At 42.4% G+C, this 18,826-nt stretch overlaps 2 protein-coding genes across 7 annotated transcripts; one reads left to right on the forward strand and one right to left on the reverse strand.

The window, feature by feature from the left end:
* Window positions 1–112: 112 nt before the first annotated feature.
* zdhhc3a (zDHHC palmitoyltransferase 3a) lies at window positions 113–11,516 on the reverse strand. 3 transcript variants are annotated; one of them, XM_023964178.2, is made up of 7 exons: window positions 10,476–11,516; window positions 7,827–8,257; window positions 7,587–7,711; window positions 7,339–7,435; window positions 7,112–7,193; window positions 4,946–5,076; window positions 113–667 (listed from the first exon to the last, which is right to left on the reverse strand). In XM_023964178.2, the coding sequence occupies exons 2-7, from the start codon at window positions 8,166–8,168 to the stop codon at window positions 461–463; spliced, it is 984 nt and encodes a 327-aa protein (XP_023819946.1). In that variant the 5' UTR covers window positions 8,169–8,257; window positions 10,476–11,516; the 3' UTR covers window positions 113–460. The 3 variants fall into 3 exon arrangements, with proteins under 3 accessions (XP_023819946.1, XP_023819947.1, XP_023819948.1); XM_023964179.2 differs by lacking the exon at window positions 10,476–11,516 and adding an exon at window positions 9,952–10,469; XM_023964180.2 differs by lacking the exon at window positions 113–667 and adding an exon at window positions 2,353–3,644.
* A 1,651-nt stretch (window positions 11,517–13,167) lies between these two features.
* mc2r (melanocortin 2 receptor) lies at window positions 13,168–18,826 on the forward strand. 4 transcript variants are annotated; one of them, XM_078933430.1, is made up of 4 exons: window positions 13,168–13,304; window positions 15,314–15,360; window positions 15,619–15,996; window positions 17,854–18,826. In XM_078933430.1, exons 2-4 carry the CDS (start codon window positions 15,329–15,331, stop codon window positions 18,410–18,412), a joined length of 969 nt encoding a protein of 322 aa, XP_078789556.1. In that variant the 5' UTR covers window positions 13,168–13,304; window positions 15,314–15,328; the 3' UTR covers window positions 18,413–18,826. The 4 variants fall into 4 exon arrangements, with proteins under 4 accessions (XP_078789556.1, XP_004077780.1, XP_078789557.1 ...); XM_078933431.1 differs by lacking the exon at window positions 13,168–13,304 and having other exon boundaries at window positions 13,737–15,360; window positions 17,854–17,965; window positions 18,086–18,826; XM_004077732.4 differs by lacking the exon at window positions 15,314–15,360.

Genomic DNA, 18,826 nt, shown 5'->3' on the forward strand with positions numbered 1-18,826 from the left:
GCTCTCGACGGCATTGTTTTTCCACTCCTCGGCATCGCGGACACTCCTCCTCCAGCCACTAAAAAGCCCCATAAAATTGCTCAGATGAACTGATAACAGAAAATACTCTTAGTGATGGAGACAAGCAGTTTAATTTTTCTCTTTGAAAGTAGGTCTGCTGGGTTTACCAGAAGAGAAGATGGTGATAAACCCAGACAGAAGAAAGTGACACATGGAGACTGCATACCTGATGGTGGGGTAGAAAAAGGCACAGAGTCTGTCTTTAGAGAGGAAGAGGAAAACCAGCAGAGACTTTTATGTCTCTTTGCTGTCGTTCCTGCACATTTTTTGGTAAAAGCTATAAATCCTCACAGTAGCTGCATTTTCCAACAAAATGAAACAAATTAAGTTTAAAGGTTTATCACTCTGAAAAGTCCCAAAATTCTAAAAAGGTTGTGCAGAGCCGCAGGTGTGTAGTGCTCTAGCTGAGCGGGATGGTGATGACGTCTTCCTCGATGATCTCCCCCTGCATGACTGCGGCGTGGCCTTCAGAGTCCTTTCGGCAGCTGAGGCCCGTGAAGGGGCTGCACCATGAAAAGGCCAGAGGGCCTCCAAATGCCTCCTGCATGGCCTCCCAACAAGGCATCTTCCCCCACTTTCCTGTCTCTCCTTTTAGGCGTTCAATTCCCTGAAGAAGACACAAGAGTGAGGCCAGCAGAGTTCAAAGCTAAGAACAGTAATGGCCTACTTTAATACACTCGGTCTGCTAAAAGATTTGAAATGATCTGCTTTGAAAGAGCTTGAAGGACTTTCAGTTGTGGCGCTTTGCACTGGCCAGGACCTCTGAAATGCACCGAGCATGTGCTGCAGTGGTCTACCACTCACGAGCGCCTGCAGGGAGCTTAGAACCTCAGCCTTCAGGCTCCAGTAAAGTGCAGCACAAACCCCTTTCTTAAGAACGGCTTAAACAGCTCCAATGAAAATTGTGTTTTTGGTGGTTTTACTATGTAACATTTTGTCATAATGGAGGACATTCATGAAGAAGATTAAAACTACATTCAAGTATTTCTTTAAATCGTGGTGAATCAGGAGCAGATGAAAAAAACAATGCTGTTGGAAAAAGCTTGTAGCAGTGACGTAGGTGCTTCAGTGGGCGGGCCAAAGTCTTCCTGCTCCGCCCCATTCTGACTCATCCACCTGCAGACCAATAGATCCATAAACGCCTTTGTTTTCCTCGTCTGAGCTGGAATCTGGATCTAAACTGTACGGCTGGAGAGCTCTGATACCGCTCGCCATTTATGTTGCACTGTTAATGTTAGGTTGGGGGTGTGAGGGGCTGTAAGCTAGTGGGAGAGAGTAAACATAAGGTATGATGGGAAATGAGCGCAGCAAACATGCCGGTCCAAAACTCAGAGGTGAATTTCTAATGAACATCTGTCGCTCTGCAGAAACTATGTCCTGGAAAACAAAACGCTTTTTGGATTTTGGCTGTATGAAACTGGTAAAATCCTAATGAAAAGACCACTGGGAATGCTTTGAAAATAGTTTAAAAGTTGATCGGACTAGGAATTTAAATTTGACTTCAGGAAAAAAAAGTCAGATTACAACAAGTCTAAAGTAATGGCCTCAGAAAATGTTTACTGTTTTTTTTTTACAACCAAGTGTGATCAAAGATGAGTTCAACCATTTGAAATCAAACGGTGACTTCCATAAGAAAACTGGTAAATTCCTTCCAGATGAGGAAAATGTTACACAGCTAACAGAAACTGTTGCATACCAACACCAGGACGAGCACTGAAGTGAAGCTGCAGATAGTCTGCTGGTACAATTCCCAATCCCACAAACCCAACATGCAGGTGTGACGGTGAGCGCCAAAAACCGTTTCCTTCAAATGGAACGAGAGCTGAACAAAGTGTCAGAGCAGCTGAATGAGTGGATTCACTGCAGTGCAGTGAGAGCTTCATGGCCAGTCCGGACAGGGCAGCTTTCACCTCAGGTAAAAGTCCCAAAAACATTGATTCAGAAACAGTGGGGGGGAGGGGGGGGACATGCAGGACTGTCATGCATGTCCAAGGCCTGAGGACAGAGTCTGCACAAAAGCCAGTCATCCACTCAGGTCGGCTGAACGACAGTAAAGGCAGAGGGGAAGGCTGGGCAGGGGGGAGGGGGGGGGGTCTGCATGCAGGGTGGGGCAGCTTACCTGTTAGGATCATTACAGATGTCTGCCTCAGAAAGCTGAGTTACTGAAGTAGAACACATGAGAGTGACGGGACACCGGGAAAGAGGCAGATCTCAGACATGGAGGGGCAAAGGTGTGAGCAGAAAAAGGGTCAAACTCTCCCCCCCCACCACCCAGGAAAGACGCACATACACTGCAGCTGAGAAGAATTTATTCTATTTACTGAAATATGTCAGAAATATTAAAAAAGTTTACATTTGTGTAAAAAACAAAAAACAAAACAGAAAATTGTTTTAAAGACATGAAAAAGAGGAGATCCATCCACATGCATCCAAACACAAAGATCAAAGGAGAAAACCCACAGAGAAAGTGCAGATTTGACTTGAAAAACAGCTGGTCTGAGGAGGAGAAACCAAGAAGACCCCTCCCATCACACAAACACAGGGGGTTACATTATATGTATAAGGAGAATGGACATGTGCTTTACATTTTAAAGCATGTCAGACAGTGAATAGGGAGCTTTATCTTGATTGAATCCGGAATTCTCTAATCTGAAAACTCAACATCTGATTCATGAATGTAAAACTGCACAGATGAGAGAAAAAAGCCAAAATTCCCCAAAAGGAAAAGCAGAGTTTAGTGTTTAAACGTTTAAAAGTCCAACAGGCTCAGTTCTAACTTCTTATCTCCATCTCTCCACATGAAACAGCTGCAGCTCCAGTTTATTGATTGAAACAGAAGATCCTGAGTTACAAGTTGAGCTGCGTTCACTGACGCAGCGGATCAGAACCTTCTTTTGGTCTGGATGTTGTGCAGGGGGTCGTCCTGCAGCCGAACTTTCCTGCTGCTTGATCTCTCACCCGTAATGATTTAGACAGCAATGCTGTCACATCCATTCAGATGCAGCGTGGGGAACATGTGACTGCAGAGAGCTGCCTTTGAAGCATTTCTCTCTCAGTTGAGTCCACAGTCTAAGCTGGCTGGTACGGAAAGCAAAGGTGTCATTCATTTGCTGACTTGTTTTCTGGATTCTGACTAAGTGAAGATGTTTGTGTTTCGTATCAGCTTCTTGACTGTCAGGTACAGGGTCAATCTTACCCAAAAAAGACCTTCTGATCCTTTTTTTCTGGATAAAAGAACATCTTAATGAAATCCACAAAGAACAGAGGTTCTCTGAAACCATTAAGGAGCAAATTCAGTCTTTTTCTCTGCGACTCGACTGACTAAAGGCAACACAAAAATGAAGAGGGAGCACAGAGAAGCACAGGAAAGGCTGCTCAAAGCCTGTGTAGGGGGGGGGGTAAGTCCCGGAGGGGAGCGGAGACTCTCACACCACATACTGATAGGTCTCCGCCTTCCCATGGTCAGGGGTAGAGAAGGGGCTAAACCACAAAAAGGAGAAGTGGTGTCCAAATACCGCCCTCATGTTCATCCACTTAGTTTTTTTAGCCCATCTTCTCTCTTCCTTTTTCAACTGCTCTATGCCCTGAAAACGAAAGACAACCAAACTTCAGACGGTGTGAGTTGGAGACCTGCGGGTTAATCCCAAACCACATTCCAAAGACTTTTTAGAACATAAGAAGACTTTCATGTTGGTAAAAATGCTCTTTTCACACAGCATAGCTTCACTCCCAATACGGAACATAAAGAGGAATTTGGTTTGGAAGATTTAAATCTGTTGAAAATGGGGTTTTTAACATGTAGCAGTTTTTCTCAGGATGGAGGACATTGTAAAGAGAATTAAGATTAAAACTGCATTTCAGAGTATTTTTTATTCAAATCATTGTGAATCGGGAGCAGAACAAAAAAATGCAGTTGGAAAAACTTTGTAGCAGTTATTTAGAAGCTACAATCAGCAGCTACAGTCTTCCTGCTCCGCTCCATTCTGATGCATCCACCTGCAGACAAATAGATCCGTGAACGTCTTTGTTTTCCTCGTCTGAGCTGGAATCTGGATCTAAAACGTACAGCTGGATGGCTCTGATATTGCTCGCCGTTTTTGTTGCACCGCTAAAGTTCGCTTGGGTTGTGAGGGGCTGTAAGCTAGTGGGAGAGAGGGGAAACAGAGGGCTGATGGGAAATGAGCACTGGCTCATCCCGCATCAACAGTCCCGCCCACAACCCAGAGGTGAAATTCGAACAAATTCTTGCCGCTCTGCAGAAACTATGTCCAAGAAAATGACATCTTTCGGATTTCGGATAAACCACTGGGATCACAACAGATCTGAAGATGATTGTAGTGGGACTTTAACACCAGCAGCACACTGGCAGAGGTCCATGTGACCACGGCAGAGCGAGGGGGGACACAGACTCCTCCCACCTCCACATAAACAATGCAGTGTGCAAAAGTCATCCAACCGTAAAACGGGAGTCAAAGTTTCATGCAGAAATGGGGGTTGAATCCAGGAGGAAGCTCCATCAGAGGCAGCCTTGCGGTCAGATGGTTCAGCGCTCCATCTGACCGCACCTCCAGTCTGTTCTCCGTCTCTTCACTCAGGTTAACTGGCACCTATGCATTCAGATTGTGCTTTTTTTTGTTCTAGAGCCACCTCAAACGCTCCACCACAGCCGTTTCTTCACGGCATTGACTCCCCTTTGTTAGCTCTCAGTTGCCTGCTCTTATGCAGGCTGCGAGGTGTGTGTGTGGGGGGGGGGGGGGTCATGTTCACATAAGGAAAAGGGGGGGTGGTGGTTAGTGTTAAACAGGCGTCTCAGTAGCAGAAAGAAGGAAGCAGAGAATAGTAGAGAGGGGAATGAGTGAAAAAGATCTCTAAAAGGGTCACTTACAGTCTCATCGGTACAGATGGAGTGGACTTGGGTGCCGAACATCACAGAGGTGAAGATGAGGAAGAGGAGGCCCTCAAAGCACAGGAGTATGAGGAGGATGACTGTTGCTGGAGGAGAGAAGGAACTGCACTCTGGGGGATGGAGGGACATGAAAAGGCCAGAAAAACTACATAAAGAAGTACTGCAGTAAGACTCAGAGTGCTGCTACTCTACTGCTCTGGGGGGGGGGATACAGACTGGCTTTTACCAACAGACCCCTCAACATCTCCAGGACCTGGAAACAAGCATCCTCACATCGCAACATGAATACAGATGCAATGCAGCATCTGTATGATTTTCATTTGAATCCCAAGCATTCTTACGTGACCTGGCAGATGTGGCCTAAAATCAGCTCGATTCCGACTGTTGATAATGCAATGCAACTATTTAGCGAGCTATTCAGTGATGTCACTAATAAGCGGCTCAAAGTAAAGGTCCCAGCCTCTGGTTTCACCATGAACTTAGTGTTGTTCTCCGAGAAAAGATCAAAGCATGGAAAAAAAAGTGCAGCAGATCTTCTGGCATGTAAACAAATCAGAAACAAGTCGCCCGCAAAGCAAAACCAAACTATTTTTAAAGAACAGCTTAGAGTCATTTCTGGAATGTGAGCTCTTGGAGGAGCTGCAAAACAGCCTCCAGGTTTAAATGGGCTGAGCCATTTCATTGCAGGCCCCATCGCAAATATTTTCAGCCTCTCTCTTTGTACTGCTGAACTCTGCTGCGGTGCACCTCCTCTTTAAGGGTGGGGATCGGTCTGACCCCAACTGTTACAGACCTGTCTCAACTCTTCCTCGTCTTGCAAAGGTTTTAGAAAGACCTGTCAATCAACTTACACATTACTTGGATTGTCACAATATCTCATCTCCTGTCCAATCAGGTTTCAGAACTCTCTGGCTCTAAGAAAACATTGGTCCAAATGACCATCCTTCCCTGTTTGATGTCATTTTCAGCTAATAAGCATTTGCTGAAAAAACTGGACCCTCTTTCCCATTCTGCCATACGATTTAAAACACGCTCCTTTCAAAACCCACCACTATTCCCTCTAATCTTCACTAAATTGGACTTCCTTACTCACTTGACATCAAATTGGTTTCTGTTAATTTAAAAAACTCTCCTTGGCCTTTCTGCTGTACTCTTCACCCCCTCCATGTACAACACCCGCTCTGCACAAACGGATTTTGTTATCGGTCCCTAAATCAAACTCCTCTTTGGGTTCTTTATCCTTTCAGTCTGCAAAGCCCAGAAACAGGAATAATTCATTAAAAAAACCCTGACAATGGACACTTTTATTTTCCCTGGTTGTTATTGTACATAAGAACATGTTCTCCATAGCTTATCTGGTTAAATAAAGGTTTAAAAAAATAAAAAAAGACTTTTAAAGGGAATCTTAGTGATCATTTTAACTAAAAATATTGATGCAACTTAGTTTTATGCATCTAATAATTGTAATAATTGTATTATTTTAATGATTGTCTGTGTTACTACTGTTTTATTCTGGTTTTTTGTTCTACATCTCTACTGCAACTCATTTTCTGTCCTCTAAGGCCTTTTGCCAGGCCACAGTTGAAAATAAGAATTTCTTTTCTTAATCTGTCTCGCCTGGATAAATAAAGGTTAAATAAAATAAAATAAAATGCACCTTATAGGGCTTTCTTTGTTTTCTCATTTTAGTAAGAAGTGCACCGATGGGTTGATGTTCTTCAGGGAAAAACCCAAACTTAAAGAACTGCGTAACGTGGGGTTGGAATGATGGGAAAAAAATGACTTTCCGACTGGGAAAACACACATGAACGTAAGAAAAACAACAAATCTTCTACCACCACATGAATGCAGAAGAACCTTTTGCAGCTAACGTCAATGTATTTGTAGAGCGCCATCTATGGACAAACACTAGAACTACAAGGAAAATAAAAGATTGAGTATTATCAATATAATCTACTCCAGTTTGGCGGGCCATATTAAATAATTTAACAGGGCGCTGATGGCCCCTGGGTGGTAGTTTACCCACCCCTGGTTTAGAAGCATGAGGTTGAGTTCCATTAAATTCCATACATTTGTTTGTTTCTAAGATATCTTAGTCCAAACAAACACCGGGATGAGTGAAAAGGAAAACTGAAGAGTACTCACTTGTCCAGTCATCTTCAAAGCAGTAGAGGAAATGGAAGACCACCATGACCAGAGAATGGAGAGAGACGAGTGCAATGTACATCTGGGTCAAAAAAGGTAGGTTCAATGAAAACCGTGCTCACAGGCTGAGTGAGAACTCTGTCAGATTTTAGAAATCAGTGCTCCAGAAGGGAAAAGACACATCTCAGCTACCAAAGTTCACTTTACAACAAAAGGCAGTTACTTACTGTGAATAGCACAAAGTACTTTTGGTTGTTCTCTCCCACGCAGTTATTGACCCATGGACAGTGATGGTCCATCTTCCGTATGCACCTCCTGCACACACTGAACAACAGAGATCACATTGTCTACTTCCTGCTGATCAGCTCATAAAGTTCACCTATGAAAAGACAATGTTGAAAACAACGTGCTTTCAATAGTGCCAATGTTTTGCTCTGCAGATCTCCAGACATCCTGACACGTCCGTACATCCTACCTGCAGTGGTGTGCTCGGTCAGGCTTGATGCTGCAGCATTTGGGACATTTGTAGACCACCTGTCCTGGTTTCAATTGAAGGCTTTCTATGTACTCCTTAGTGGCGTTCCCTTTTGGCACTGCTCCCTGTCAGCAAACCAATATGAAAGGACTTCACCGTAGGCTGTTCACCACACAATGAAAGGCCAGAGAAGAGGCGGATCAAGAGCATGACGGTATCAGTGAGGCTGTGAGGACTTACAGGGTCTGTGCACATGGCCCTGAGGTGAGAAGCGAGGGCCAAAAAGGCCAGGCTGTTAAACACAGTCCCATTCACAACACTGTATATCAGATTCTTGGAGGGCAGCAGCATCACGAACACCACCACAAACTCTGCATAGAAAACCAGGAGCCATGTGATGACGGCACACACGATGCCACAGGTGTCTCTGATGAACCACAGGCCGGAAGTGGAAGATGAAGTGATGACATCTTTGGAGACGGGGATGCGTTGCTCAGCCTGCAAGCACTCGGACACTGCCACTGTCCCGGTCTGCCCACGCCCGTGATCAACATCCCTGCATCTGTGCACTGGACTCTTCATCCTTCCCGAGGTTAGAGGCGACCTCCAACGGCCCCCGGACTCCCTGCACCTTTATGGCACGCCCATTATTTGATGGGTAGGGATGACAGCTGCAAGATACTCACACGTGTTAACTTTCAGGTCATGTAGAAAGTTTCACAGCAGAGCTCAGGACAAATGAAGTGACTTCATGTGATCAACCTCTTTGTTTGAGACCACAGTTTGTCATAAAGGTTTTCTGTCAGGAATCTTAAACTCTAACAGAACTTTTTCATCTCTCTTAGCCCTTGTGCCATCTCCCAACGTTGACGTGCCTTGGAGGCACGTCAACGTTGGGAGTTGGTTCATCTGGACCATACAAAACAGCACGCTGAACCTTTTTTCTTCCATGATTAGTGATCTTCACTGGTCTCCACGGATTACATAAAATCCTCTTCACCTTTATCCACCTTTGTCATGGTAGGGAGAACACGTCAATGTAAGGGTGGGGTCATCTGGACCCCACAAGATAGCACAAGGGTTAGTAAAAATCTACAAAAATCAGGTCACCGAACAAATCGTTTTGTTCGTGAGTCACACGAGTTTATGATCACATAAATTAATTTTATGAAAAAGCTAACAGACAGGCTCACACAGAGAGACAGTTTAATACAAAAATATACTTAACTTCTATATAAAGTCTAAATTAGGATCAGTTTTAGATCAGAGGAATAGTACTTCATCCTTCAATGTATTTACACCATCTGCATTTTCTGTTCTCTAATCCATCCATGAGCCCGGTTTGATGTTGACAGCTGTGTGAATGTGCTGCACAACAGAAACTAAAAGCAGTGGAACCAAGAACCCTACACTATAACCAGTCTTGAAAATATGTCCAGTTTACCTTTGACTCACATTAAAATGAATCTGATCTGACAAATTAGTGCAGACGTCCTGCTGGAGATTCAAGTCCAAAGCCCTTGTAATACAGGGGTCGATATCTCATTAGGCCCCACTCCAACCTTTTGATCTTTTCCAGCTGTTCCCAGCTGTATTAATTATAATGGTGCCAAAGACCTGAGTTGTTCTCTAGAACATAGTTTCTGCCGAGCGACAGGGCTTTGTCCGAAATTCCTCTCTGAGTTGTGGCCAGGACTGTTGGCACGGAGTAAGCCCTCCCCCATTTCCCATCATCGCTCCGCTCTACTGCTACCCTGGAGCCCCTCACAACCCCAAGCTAACATTAGCAGTGTAACATGAATGGCGAGCGATATCAGAGCTATCCAGCCGTAAAGTTCTGATGCAGATTCCAACTCAACGAGGAAAACAAAGACGCACACGGATTGGATTTTTTTCTTCAAAGCCAAAAGATTCACAATAGAGATGTAGAGGTAGGTACCACAACAGATGTGGCTGCGCACGCCGTTTGCACATGTTCACTTCACCATTGAAGAACTTGGTTTTGGAATTGGAAAATATTAAGGGTTAATATATGTGTCGTGGTGCTTACTGGGACGGCTTATCAATTTGGAACAAGGTACAGTGGACTTTTGTGAGCCAACTTCAGCTTTCTTATGACTTTGGATCCATTTCACGGCTTCTATCATTTGTGGTCACCAACTTTTATCTCTGCACCACAGAAGGTTGTGGCTTGTGGTCCCTGTACTAGAGGAGCCACAACATTGAATTACAGGAATCGAAACAGCGATCTAAAGGAACTACAACAGAGATCTGGAGGAACCACACGTGGCCCTAAGCCTCAGGTTCCAGACCCCTGGTCTTCACTGTAAAGACCAGATTTCCTAACTGGAGAGGTGGAACCTACTGTTTCTCTGTTTGAGGAACTACTCCTGAGCCGGTGTTGATATATTTCTCCTGTGACTGAAAGGTCTTTTGTCAGATGACGTATCTTGTGTTTGACTCTCTGGTCGTGTCGCTCGGAAGGTCAGATCATCCATCCAGCTCGTCCATCGTCTACACAGAGAGAGACGTCGATTCTGCTCTGAAAACGCTGATCTCTGTCTCCGGAAGACGGCGGGAGAAAGGTGAGAAGACTGACGACAGAGCGAAGGCTCCGGGATTCAGCGGCATGTTTGTTCTTGATGACGGAAACTGTTCAGAATGAAGACTAACACGTTTGTCGGATTTCACATCCGGAAGTGAGGACGGCTCTCACCGATAGATACTAGCGCGGACGGGTTAGGTTCGGTTTACCGTGTGTAGTTAATGCTAAATAGGTTGTTAACGTGGATTCTAATCTTCAGATTAAAAGCTCCAGATACTATAAAGACGAGGGACTGCGCTAATTTTAGATTCATTGATGGTTTCCGTTCTCCTGCAGAGGCTTACCTGCATGCTAACCATCCTCAGCTGGATCTTCAGCTTCCTACTCGGTCTGTGGCCCCGCCCCTACCCGACCAGTGAACGGGATGACGTTTAAGCAATCGCCAATGGGATCGTAGTTTTTTCTTTTGTTTAATTTTTGTTAAACTTCTGCATCTGGAAGTGATCATGGAAGTTGAACCATAGACTGTATAGAGTACTGGACTGAGTGACTCCGCCCCCTGGTGTTCCAAACAGGAAGTGGCTCCAAGAAGGCAAAATCCATAGACTTCAGTAGAGAAATAAACAGCTGCTTACTCAGTCATTCTATTGTTCAGAATAACCATTCTGGCTCGGATACATTTTTTAAACATCTTCTTGATAATCCTCATTTTTTTCTTAATTTTTTTTTTTTGTCAAAAGTTCTTCAACTTATGCACTGACCAATCAGAGGCCTCAGTAAAAGCAAGTGGCGCCTGCTGGCATTTGATTGACAGATTCTCCAGAGCTGCTTTCAGTGGAAGGGGTGTGGACTTCCAACAAGCTTAGTCTTGATTGGCGAGAATAGTTTCCATAGAAATGTGATAAGAATCTGTCGTGTCGCTGTGTGGGCGGTGAAAGGAGTAGCTCAGGTGATGGTCATTCTCAGCTGTTAAAGGAAGATCTGAGCCACCTCTTGTGAGAGCATTCTGCCAGAGCTACCAGCCACTCAACCTTATGGGGAAGGTGCCGCTCGCTGCTATTTAGGGCGGTGTAGACAGGTAGAGCTGTTCCTGTGCAAGGAGGGCCGGGACCAGGAGTTGGCTGGCTGCCGGTGCCCTGCCCCCAGCCAGGACACCTAGCTGATCATCCCTGCCACCCGGAGCAGTCACACCCCGGGGAGCCGGCGGCACTGAACCACAATGCCAATAGCGAGCTCTCAGTTAAAATAAATAAGGTCTCTCTCAATTGAAAGTGTTACAAAAATCAAATTCTTGGGGATTGTTATCGATGACAAACTAAGTTGGAAGTCATACAGACACATACAAACTAAAGTTTCAAAAAGTATTTAAATCATAAATATATCTAAACATACAGTTAACGACAGTAGATAGTTATTGTACTGCTCATTGATACTACTATTTTTCACTTACTGTTTAGGTACATCCTCTAATTCTACTTCAGAAATGAGCCGTCAGAATTGTACATAAAGCTATCTTGATTGTACAAACAGTTTATTTGATCAATCCAGACTTTTAAAACTTTATGACCTTGTTGATTTTTTACACCACACAACTTCTATACGGAGCTAGTGGGAAATCATTGCCATGAAATATCCAGAAACAGTTCTTAGAAGATGAAGGCGGCTACAAACTGAGAGGATGTAGGAACTTCAAGAACCACAAAGGAAAGTTTCTGTGTGTCGGTGTGTGGCACTAAACTCTGGAACGGGTTAAGTAATGAATGTTGTTCAAATATCCAAATATTCAAGAAAATGTATAAAGAAACTCTGATTTCATGATATAAAGATCAGAGGATTAAGGATCAACAGGTGTTTGAATAATTCCACATACATGTGTGAACGTGATTGTGGTGAAATAATCAAAGCTCTTTTAATTACAACCAATGAGTTTTACATTGTAATGTGTAATAATGATTACTGAAATGTTTGTATTACAATCAACAAGCTATTGATTTTCTTTACTTAATCTGCAATGTGTAGCAATAATTACTGGTTTACTGTGATAATATGCTCCAATGATAATCAATGATTTTACATATCGGTTAACCGTTACTGTTTACTGAATCATGAATGAATGTTTTCTCAAGATAATCAATCATTACTAGGCACTGGATTTTGTTAATCAAAAGAATCTATCTGATCAGAAGTGGATTACAAAAACTATGTAAAACTATAAAATAGATTAACTCAGTTGGGGTGGGATTATATAAACTCGCTTCTTCCCACTCCTTTTCAATCAATAATTCAAGCTCCACTTGACTTTAGATGATGATCACTATGTTTAATTAAGCAAATGAGATTTAAGTGTGTCTTTTTTCAGTGTTTTTTAATCCATGCATTTTATAATTTCTGTTATGAGTTTGATAAATCCGTGTAATCTTTTTATTGTATTGACTACAATTATTTGCCTGAAATCCATCCATCCATCCATCCATCCATCCATCCATCCATCCATCCATCCATCCATCCATCCATCCATCCATCCATCCATCCATCCATCCATCCATCCATCCATCCATCCATCCATCCATCCATCCATCCAACAATAAATGTGTTGTGTTTTGTGTAGTCATTGTCAGAAACTGTGGCACTGTTTTTTTTAAAGCCTAATAAAAGTTTTTCAATTGTTTTTTCTTCATTTTTGAACTACTGCTAAAGTGTTTGTGTGAGAAATCTCTTGGGAAATGTTGTTTGTGCTGCACCTTTACACAAACACACACATTTAACATTTTCGAAGAAAATACTTATTTTATAACTTCATTTTTTAAATGATATGATTAAAAGTAAACAAAAAGAAATGAGTTTGGGCCCTGGAAACAGCAAGAAAGAGAAGAAAAAACATAAAGAGTAAATGACTTTCCTTGAGCTGATGGATTACTGGAGACAACCGAAACAAGGTAATGAGTAAAATAACACGAAAGCAGCCTTGATGAGACAGCCATCCAAGGCTAAATAAGACTCTGTCCTCCTGCTTGATTAAACCTGATTAGCCAAAGCTCTGGGACACAGGTCTATTTGAGACCTTTCAAGAGCTGCTCTCCAGAAGAAAGAAGTAATTTTTAAAAATAATTTGAAAGAATAATTTAGCAGCTGTCAAAAGAGGAGGAACCATCGTCTGACAAAGGATTCAGCAGGTAGACTGAAAACTAACATTTTGCTTCATCGTGCATTTTCCAAGTGAAGAACTGTGATTCTTTAGATGATTGTCATCAGTATGAAGTCTTAAAGGCTTACAGAAAATGAAGTTTAGGCACATGTAAAAGAGAAAGCTCAGCAGGGCCAGAACACATTAAGACTACACTTCCATTGAGAAAAACATTTTTATCAGAAATGCAACCTGCAGTAAAAACTCGTACCAAGCAGATAGGAGCATCGACTGGCTTCTTCAGAGATAGTAGTCCTCTGAGAAGATTATTTGAAAAAACTGTGGACTTGGTGCAACAATCTCAAGAAAACAGCAGCACAGTAAACAGACTTAGCTTCTGTTTCAATAGTGACAGCAGAACTATTAATACAATTTAGTGGGGTTTTTTTTTGCAACAGTAGAAACAGTAGAAAACTCAACTTCCATGTGAGCTTCGGACAAAATTACAAAAGAAAATCCTTTGGATTGTGTTTTCATGGCAAATGATACCAAGTAAGTGAAACGTTGTGGATTTATTTTGTCTGCTATTACAGCAATATACCTCTTTTTTTATGTATTTCTGCAGCAAAGGAAGAAAGAGATGTTTTTTGGGGGCAGCGATGAGATGTATAAAGAGTTTACTTTGACATGTTCTGTCGGCTGCATTCTACCTCACAGGACAAAAACTGTGATTAGGAAAAAAAACAGACCAATAAAACAGCTGCTGCTGTAATCATCAGAACAACCCACATATGCATACACACTCACCGATGCACACAATCATACATAAACATGCAGACCCAGAGAGACATATAAGCATAAAACACACACCCACACACATGCAAACATCTAAACAAATACACAAGCTCACACACACAAATACTTAATTACTAATGTTTATAACCTTGTTAGTTACTTATTTGGTCAATAATACTTCTTTAAATCCTTGAATGTTGGGCCTGCAAATATTTGCATGATGCACCTGTCTTTAAGGGTGATGTAATACAGATTTGTTTAAACAATGTTAAAAGACATATGTCTGTTTCTTTTCCTCACAGAATGCCTTTTTTTTACCTAATGTGTCACTATCTTGTTACAAATAGTTTGTGCTGCTAGAGCTCTGAATCACTCTAATCTCAAATTCCATTTTATCATGGAAAAAGGCTACTGGCAGATTAATGATGACACTAGTAATTAGTGATCTTCAATTTTTTTTTTTTTTTTTACAGTTTAACCGGTTCATGTCAAGCTCCCTAAAGAATAGAAAAATAAAATAAATATGGTGCTGTTAAAGGCTACCATGACACCGGATGATCACAACCAAGAAATTAGATTCACTTTCTTTGCATGACTAAAGGTAATATGAAGTTGTGCCAAGACCACCAAGTTTCTGGTAGAAAATGGGATGTTTGATGCCAAAAAACAAATGTTCCAATCCAGCTCTAAGTTCTTAGCTATGCAAGAGGCAAACTGCCATGTCTGGTTTTATTTTATTAGGATTTCTAGTTACTGAGTCATTATCTAGACAAAATTTTTTGTTTTTTTCCAGATAATAACTTGATATCTCATTTTCATAGGAAAGCAAAACTTATTCTCTCGATATTATGGAAAACACCTTTATTTTTTGGAGATGAGAAGAAAAACAACAGTTTACTGTAGATGTCAACCAAAATGGAATTGCTGCTTTATAAACCTATTTTGTGTTACCTTGGTACTCCCCTTGGCAGTGTAGACATACAAATAACACCTTTTCTAAGCTCATTTAGAAAAACAACAACATAAATACAATACAAGACCTGAAAAGCTGAAAAGAAGATCCGACACGGATGCTCTCGCTTCCTTACTTAGCAACTTTTGTGTCAATTTCCTGAAAGTGGTATCTGCTTTTGTCATTATCTGTTGGTTAACAGCTGAGTGTTTTGGTATTACTGGTCTTTTTTCCAAAACATTACCATGTATAAATGGTTAACACGTTTACTATTTTCTGTTTTCTTTTTTTGGTTAAACACAAAAACACAGGAAAAACACAGGAACATGAGCCTCCGGACAGAGAAAGAGTCAAGTCAGTGAGTGCAGCACTATGTACAGTTAGCGGGAAGAGAATACCTGTGTTTTGAGTTCCTAATTGTGTTAGAACTAAAACCTGTGAGTTATCAATTATTTTAAAACACATTGTATCTTCAAATATGCTGTGATACTGACTATGATTCTTACTTGGTGATATGTTGTCAGATTTTATTTTCAATATTATAAATAGATGTTTATTTTGATTAAAAGTGTTCTAATTTTTCAAAAACATTGTCTTTTTTCACAATTTGATCAAGCTCCTTTAGCTCTAACTTTGAAGTCATGAATACTAATTCAGTAAACCGGACGGACTGCCCAGAGGTGAAGGTCCCCTTCCTCATCTTCTTCACGGTTGGAATCGTGAGCCTGGCTGAGAACTTGCTGGTTGTACTGGCCGTCATACTGAACAGAAACCTGCACTCGCCCATGTACTGCTTCATCTGCAGCCTGGCCGCCTTTAACACCATTGCAAGTCTGACAAAAACCTGGGAGAACCTGATGATAGTTTTTGCTGATGTGGGACAGCTGGAGAAGAGAGGTCCCTCAGAGACAAAGCTGGATGACATGATGGACTCCCTGCTCTGCATGTCATTTGTTGGCTCCATTTTCAGTTTCCTAGCCATTGCTGTGGATCGGTACGTAAACAGGAAATACTTCAGAACATTTAGGATGCTCTTTTGCAAACCACTGATTAAGCAATGCAAATGTCCAGACCTTTATCATTAACGCTCACATTTCATTATGGAACTTTAGTCTGCTTCAGACATCTTAAATCAGGTTTTTTCCAGATGACTGCAGAACTACTGCCAAAGTGATCAGAGAGACTGGGAGGAAGGGACTTGATGTATCATATAGAATGAGGAAAGAAGATCAAGGGGACTTGGTGGTGGAATGAAGAAGCTCAGGAGTGCGTTAAAAGGAAAAGGTTCGCTGTGAAAACATGACGCACTGAGAGGACAGAAGGAGGAGTAGATATAGCACAAGCTGAAAGTGGAGGTGGCAAAGGCCAAACAGAGGGTGTATGAGGGCTTGTATGACATGTTGGAGGGAAGGAGAAGAGCAAGTGATGGATCTGAGATGGATCTGAACAGGTGATGCAGAGAAACAGAGGGAAGGATAAGCCGCAGGTTAGCGTGACCAAGGCCTCTGATGAAAATATGTTGACAGCTTTGGAAGGAGAACTTTGAAGACATTCTTAAAATGTTAGAGGGCACAAGGTTGAGGCAGGCAGTAGTACATTTTACCAAGGATTCATCCTTTAAACTGAAGTCAGGAAGTCATTGAAGATGATGAAGACAGCCAACAACAATCAAAGGTCAATAAAGATGCAGAACACAGTGCACCCTTTGAAAAAAGCATGCAAAGTTGCACCGGAAGAAATTTACAAAACAGCAAACTGAAAGATGAACCATGATATAGCGAAGACACATTGTAGAGGAAGGTAGACTGAGGTCAGAAGTGAACATTTGTGAGCCACAATGTTTTCATGAACTGTAAAAGAACCACAGATGCAATATTTGCTTTGAGAATGCCTCTGGAGAAGAACAAGGTCAGAGGGATCTGTACTGTGCCTTTGTAGATCAAGAGAAGGTCTATGACAGAGTGTGACAGGGAGCTGTGGTTTGGATGAGGAAGTCCATGTATAGAAATACGTTGGAGTTGTGCAGGACACGTATGAGGGCTGGAAGACAGTGGTGAGATGGGTTGTAGGTGTGAGAGAGGAGTTGAAGGTGGAGGTGGGACTACACTGAGGTCAACGTTGAACCCTGTCTTGTTTGCTGTGGTGATGGACAGACTGACAGACGAGGTTAGACTGGAATTTCTGTAGACTATGATACTGAACAGTCCAGAAAGTGTAGTAAACAGGTGAAAAGGTGTCTGAAGCTAGTTGGAACGGGTGGAGGAATGTTTCAGGTGTGATGTGTGACTAAACAGTGTTAGAATAATGAAAGGTAAAGGTGTAGAAGACTATGGTGAGAGCAGCCATGTTGCTCTGATGCAGAGCTGGAGGCAGCAGAGATGAAGATGTTGAGGTTCTCTTTGGGAGAGACCGGGATGGATCAGGAATGAATCCATCAGAAATCAGATCATACTAAATGTTCTGGAGATCAATGCAGAGAAGCAGATGGAGATGTTTGAACACGTGATGATGTTGGTGAAAGGATGCTGAGGTTGGAGCTACCAGGAAAGAGAGGAAGACCAAAGAGGAGGTTCATGGATGTAGAGGAGGACATGAGGGGGTTGGTGTGAATGAGGAGGATGCAGAGAAAGGATTAGAGGGACATGCACGATTTACTGTGGGAACCCTAATCAGAACAGCCAAGAGACAAAGAATAAGAAGATCAGATTTAATCATGTTTCATGACTGAAAGGTTTAAATTTTCAGGCTAGCGCACTTCTGAAGATTTTTTTGTGACAATCTGGAGTTGTGATCTCCAAAAACTGTTGAGGGCAGTAATAGCCCTTGAAATCATTTTCTTTCTGCCTTTCAGCTACATCACCATCTTCAATGCTCTGCGATACCACAACATCATGACAATGCAGCGAACTGGAGGTATTTTGGTGGTCATCTGGACTACATGTGGTGTGTCAGCTGTGCTGATGGTGAGGTTCTTTGACTTCAAGTTCATCATGATCTGCTTTGTTGTCTTTTTCATCGTTTCTCTGGCTATTATTTGCTTCCTATATGTCTACATGTTTCTGTTGGCACGCATCCATGCCAAGAGCATTGCAGCCCTCCCCCCCGGTAGTGGGGGCAAGTGCCAGCGTCAACGGCGGTGGGCCAGCAACATGAGAGGGGCTCTGACGCTCACCATCCTTTTTGGAGCTTTTGTGGTGTGTTGGGCACCATTTTTCACCCACCTGATCATCATCATGGTGTGCCCCTTGAACCCTTATTGCGAGTGTTACAGATCACTGTTCCAGCTGCACGTGGTGCTGATTATGAGCCATGCCCTCATCGACCCCGCCATCTATGCCTTTCGCAGTGCTGAGCTCAGATACACCTTCAGGAAGATGCTCCTATGTTCAAGCTGGAAGTTGTGCTCATGAGAAAAACATTGAAGTCCACCCCACTGGCATTTGGGGTCACCTGTGTGTGCTGTTTGTCGTTGGACCTTTGGGACTAACACGTTGTGGCTGAAGTGTTTTCTTGTTTTTCAGTGTATGTCTGAGAAGTACAATAAGTAAGAGATGGATATAAACTACATTATAATTGCATTTACTTTACATAATTGTGTCTGATTGCTAAAAAAGTTTTTAATAATGCTAAATTTGCTTGCCAAAGGTCATGAAGTCCCACTTGCAGTGCCACCCTTTGGCCAGTAGTGATGCAGCTTGTTGAGCTCATTCATGACCTCCGTAGTAAAACAATTTTCCGTTAGGTTTGTTGCCACGTCCTCCTAATTCCCATGATGTTTGCTTGATTTAACACTTAACAATGACGATCTAAATCTAAACATTTGT

This window comes from Oryzias latipes, chromosome 16 (assembly GCF_053564925.1).
Source record: "Oryzias latipes strain Hd-rR chromosome 16, Olatipes_Hd-rR_3.1".
Classification (NCBI taxonomy): domain Eukaryota; kingdom Metazoa; phylum Chordata; class Actinopteri; order Beloniformes; family Adrianichthyidae; genus Oryzias; species Oryzias latipes.

Coding starts and splice junctions, on each gene's coding strand:
- mc2r (XM_078933429.1), top strand. CDS start 15,248: ATGTATAAATGGTTAACACGTTTACTATTTTCTGTTTTCTTTTTTTGG. Junction 15,361..15,618: donor ACAGAGAAAGAGTCAAGTCA/GTGAGTGCAGCA, acceptor AATTTGATCAAG/CTCCTTTAGCTCTAACTTTG. Junction 15,997..17,853: donor CTAGCCATTGCTGTGGATCG/GTACGTAAACAG, acceptor TCTGCCTTTCAG/CTACATCACCATCTTCAATG.
- zdhhc3a (XM_023964178.2), bottom strand. CDS start 8,168: ATGAAGAGTCCAGTGCACAGATGCAGGGATGTTGATCACGGGCGTGGG. Junction 7,712..7,826: donor GGGCCATGTGCACAGACCCT/GTAAGTCCTCAC, acceptor GTTTGCTGACAG/GGAGCAGTGCCAAAAGGGAA. Junction 7,436..7,586: donor GACCGAGCACACCACTGCAG/GTAGGATGTACG, acceptor TCTGTTGTTCAG/TGTGTGCAGGAGGTGCATAC.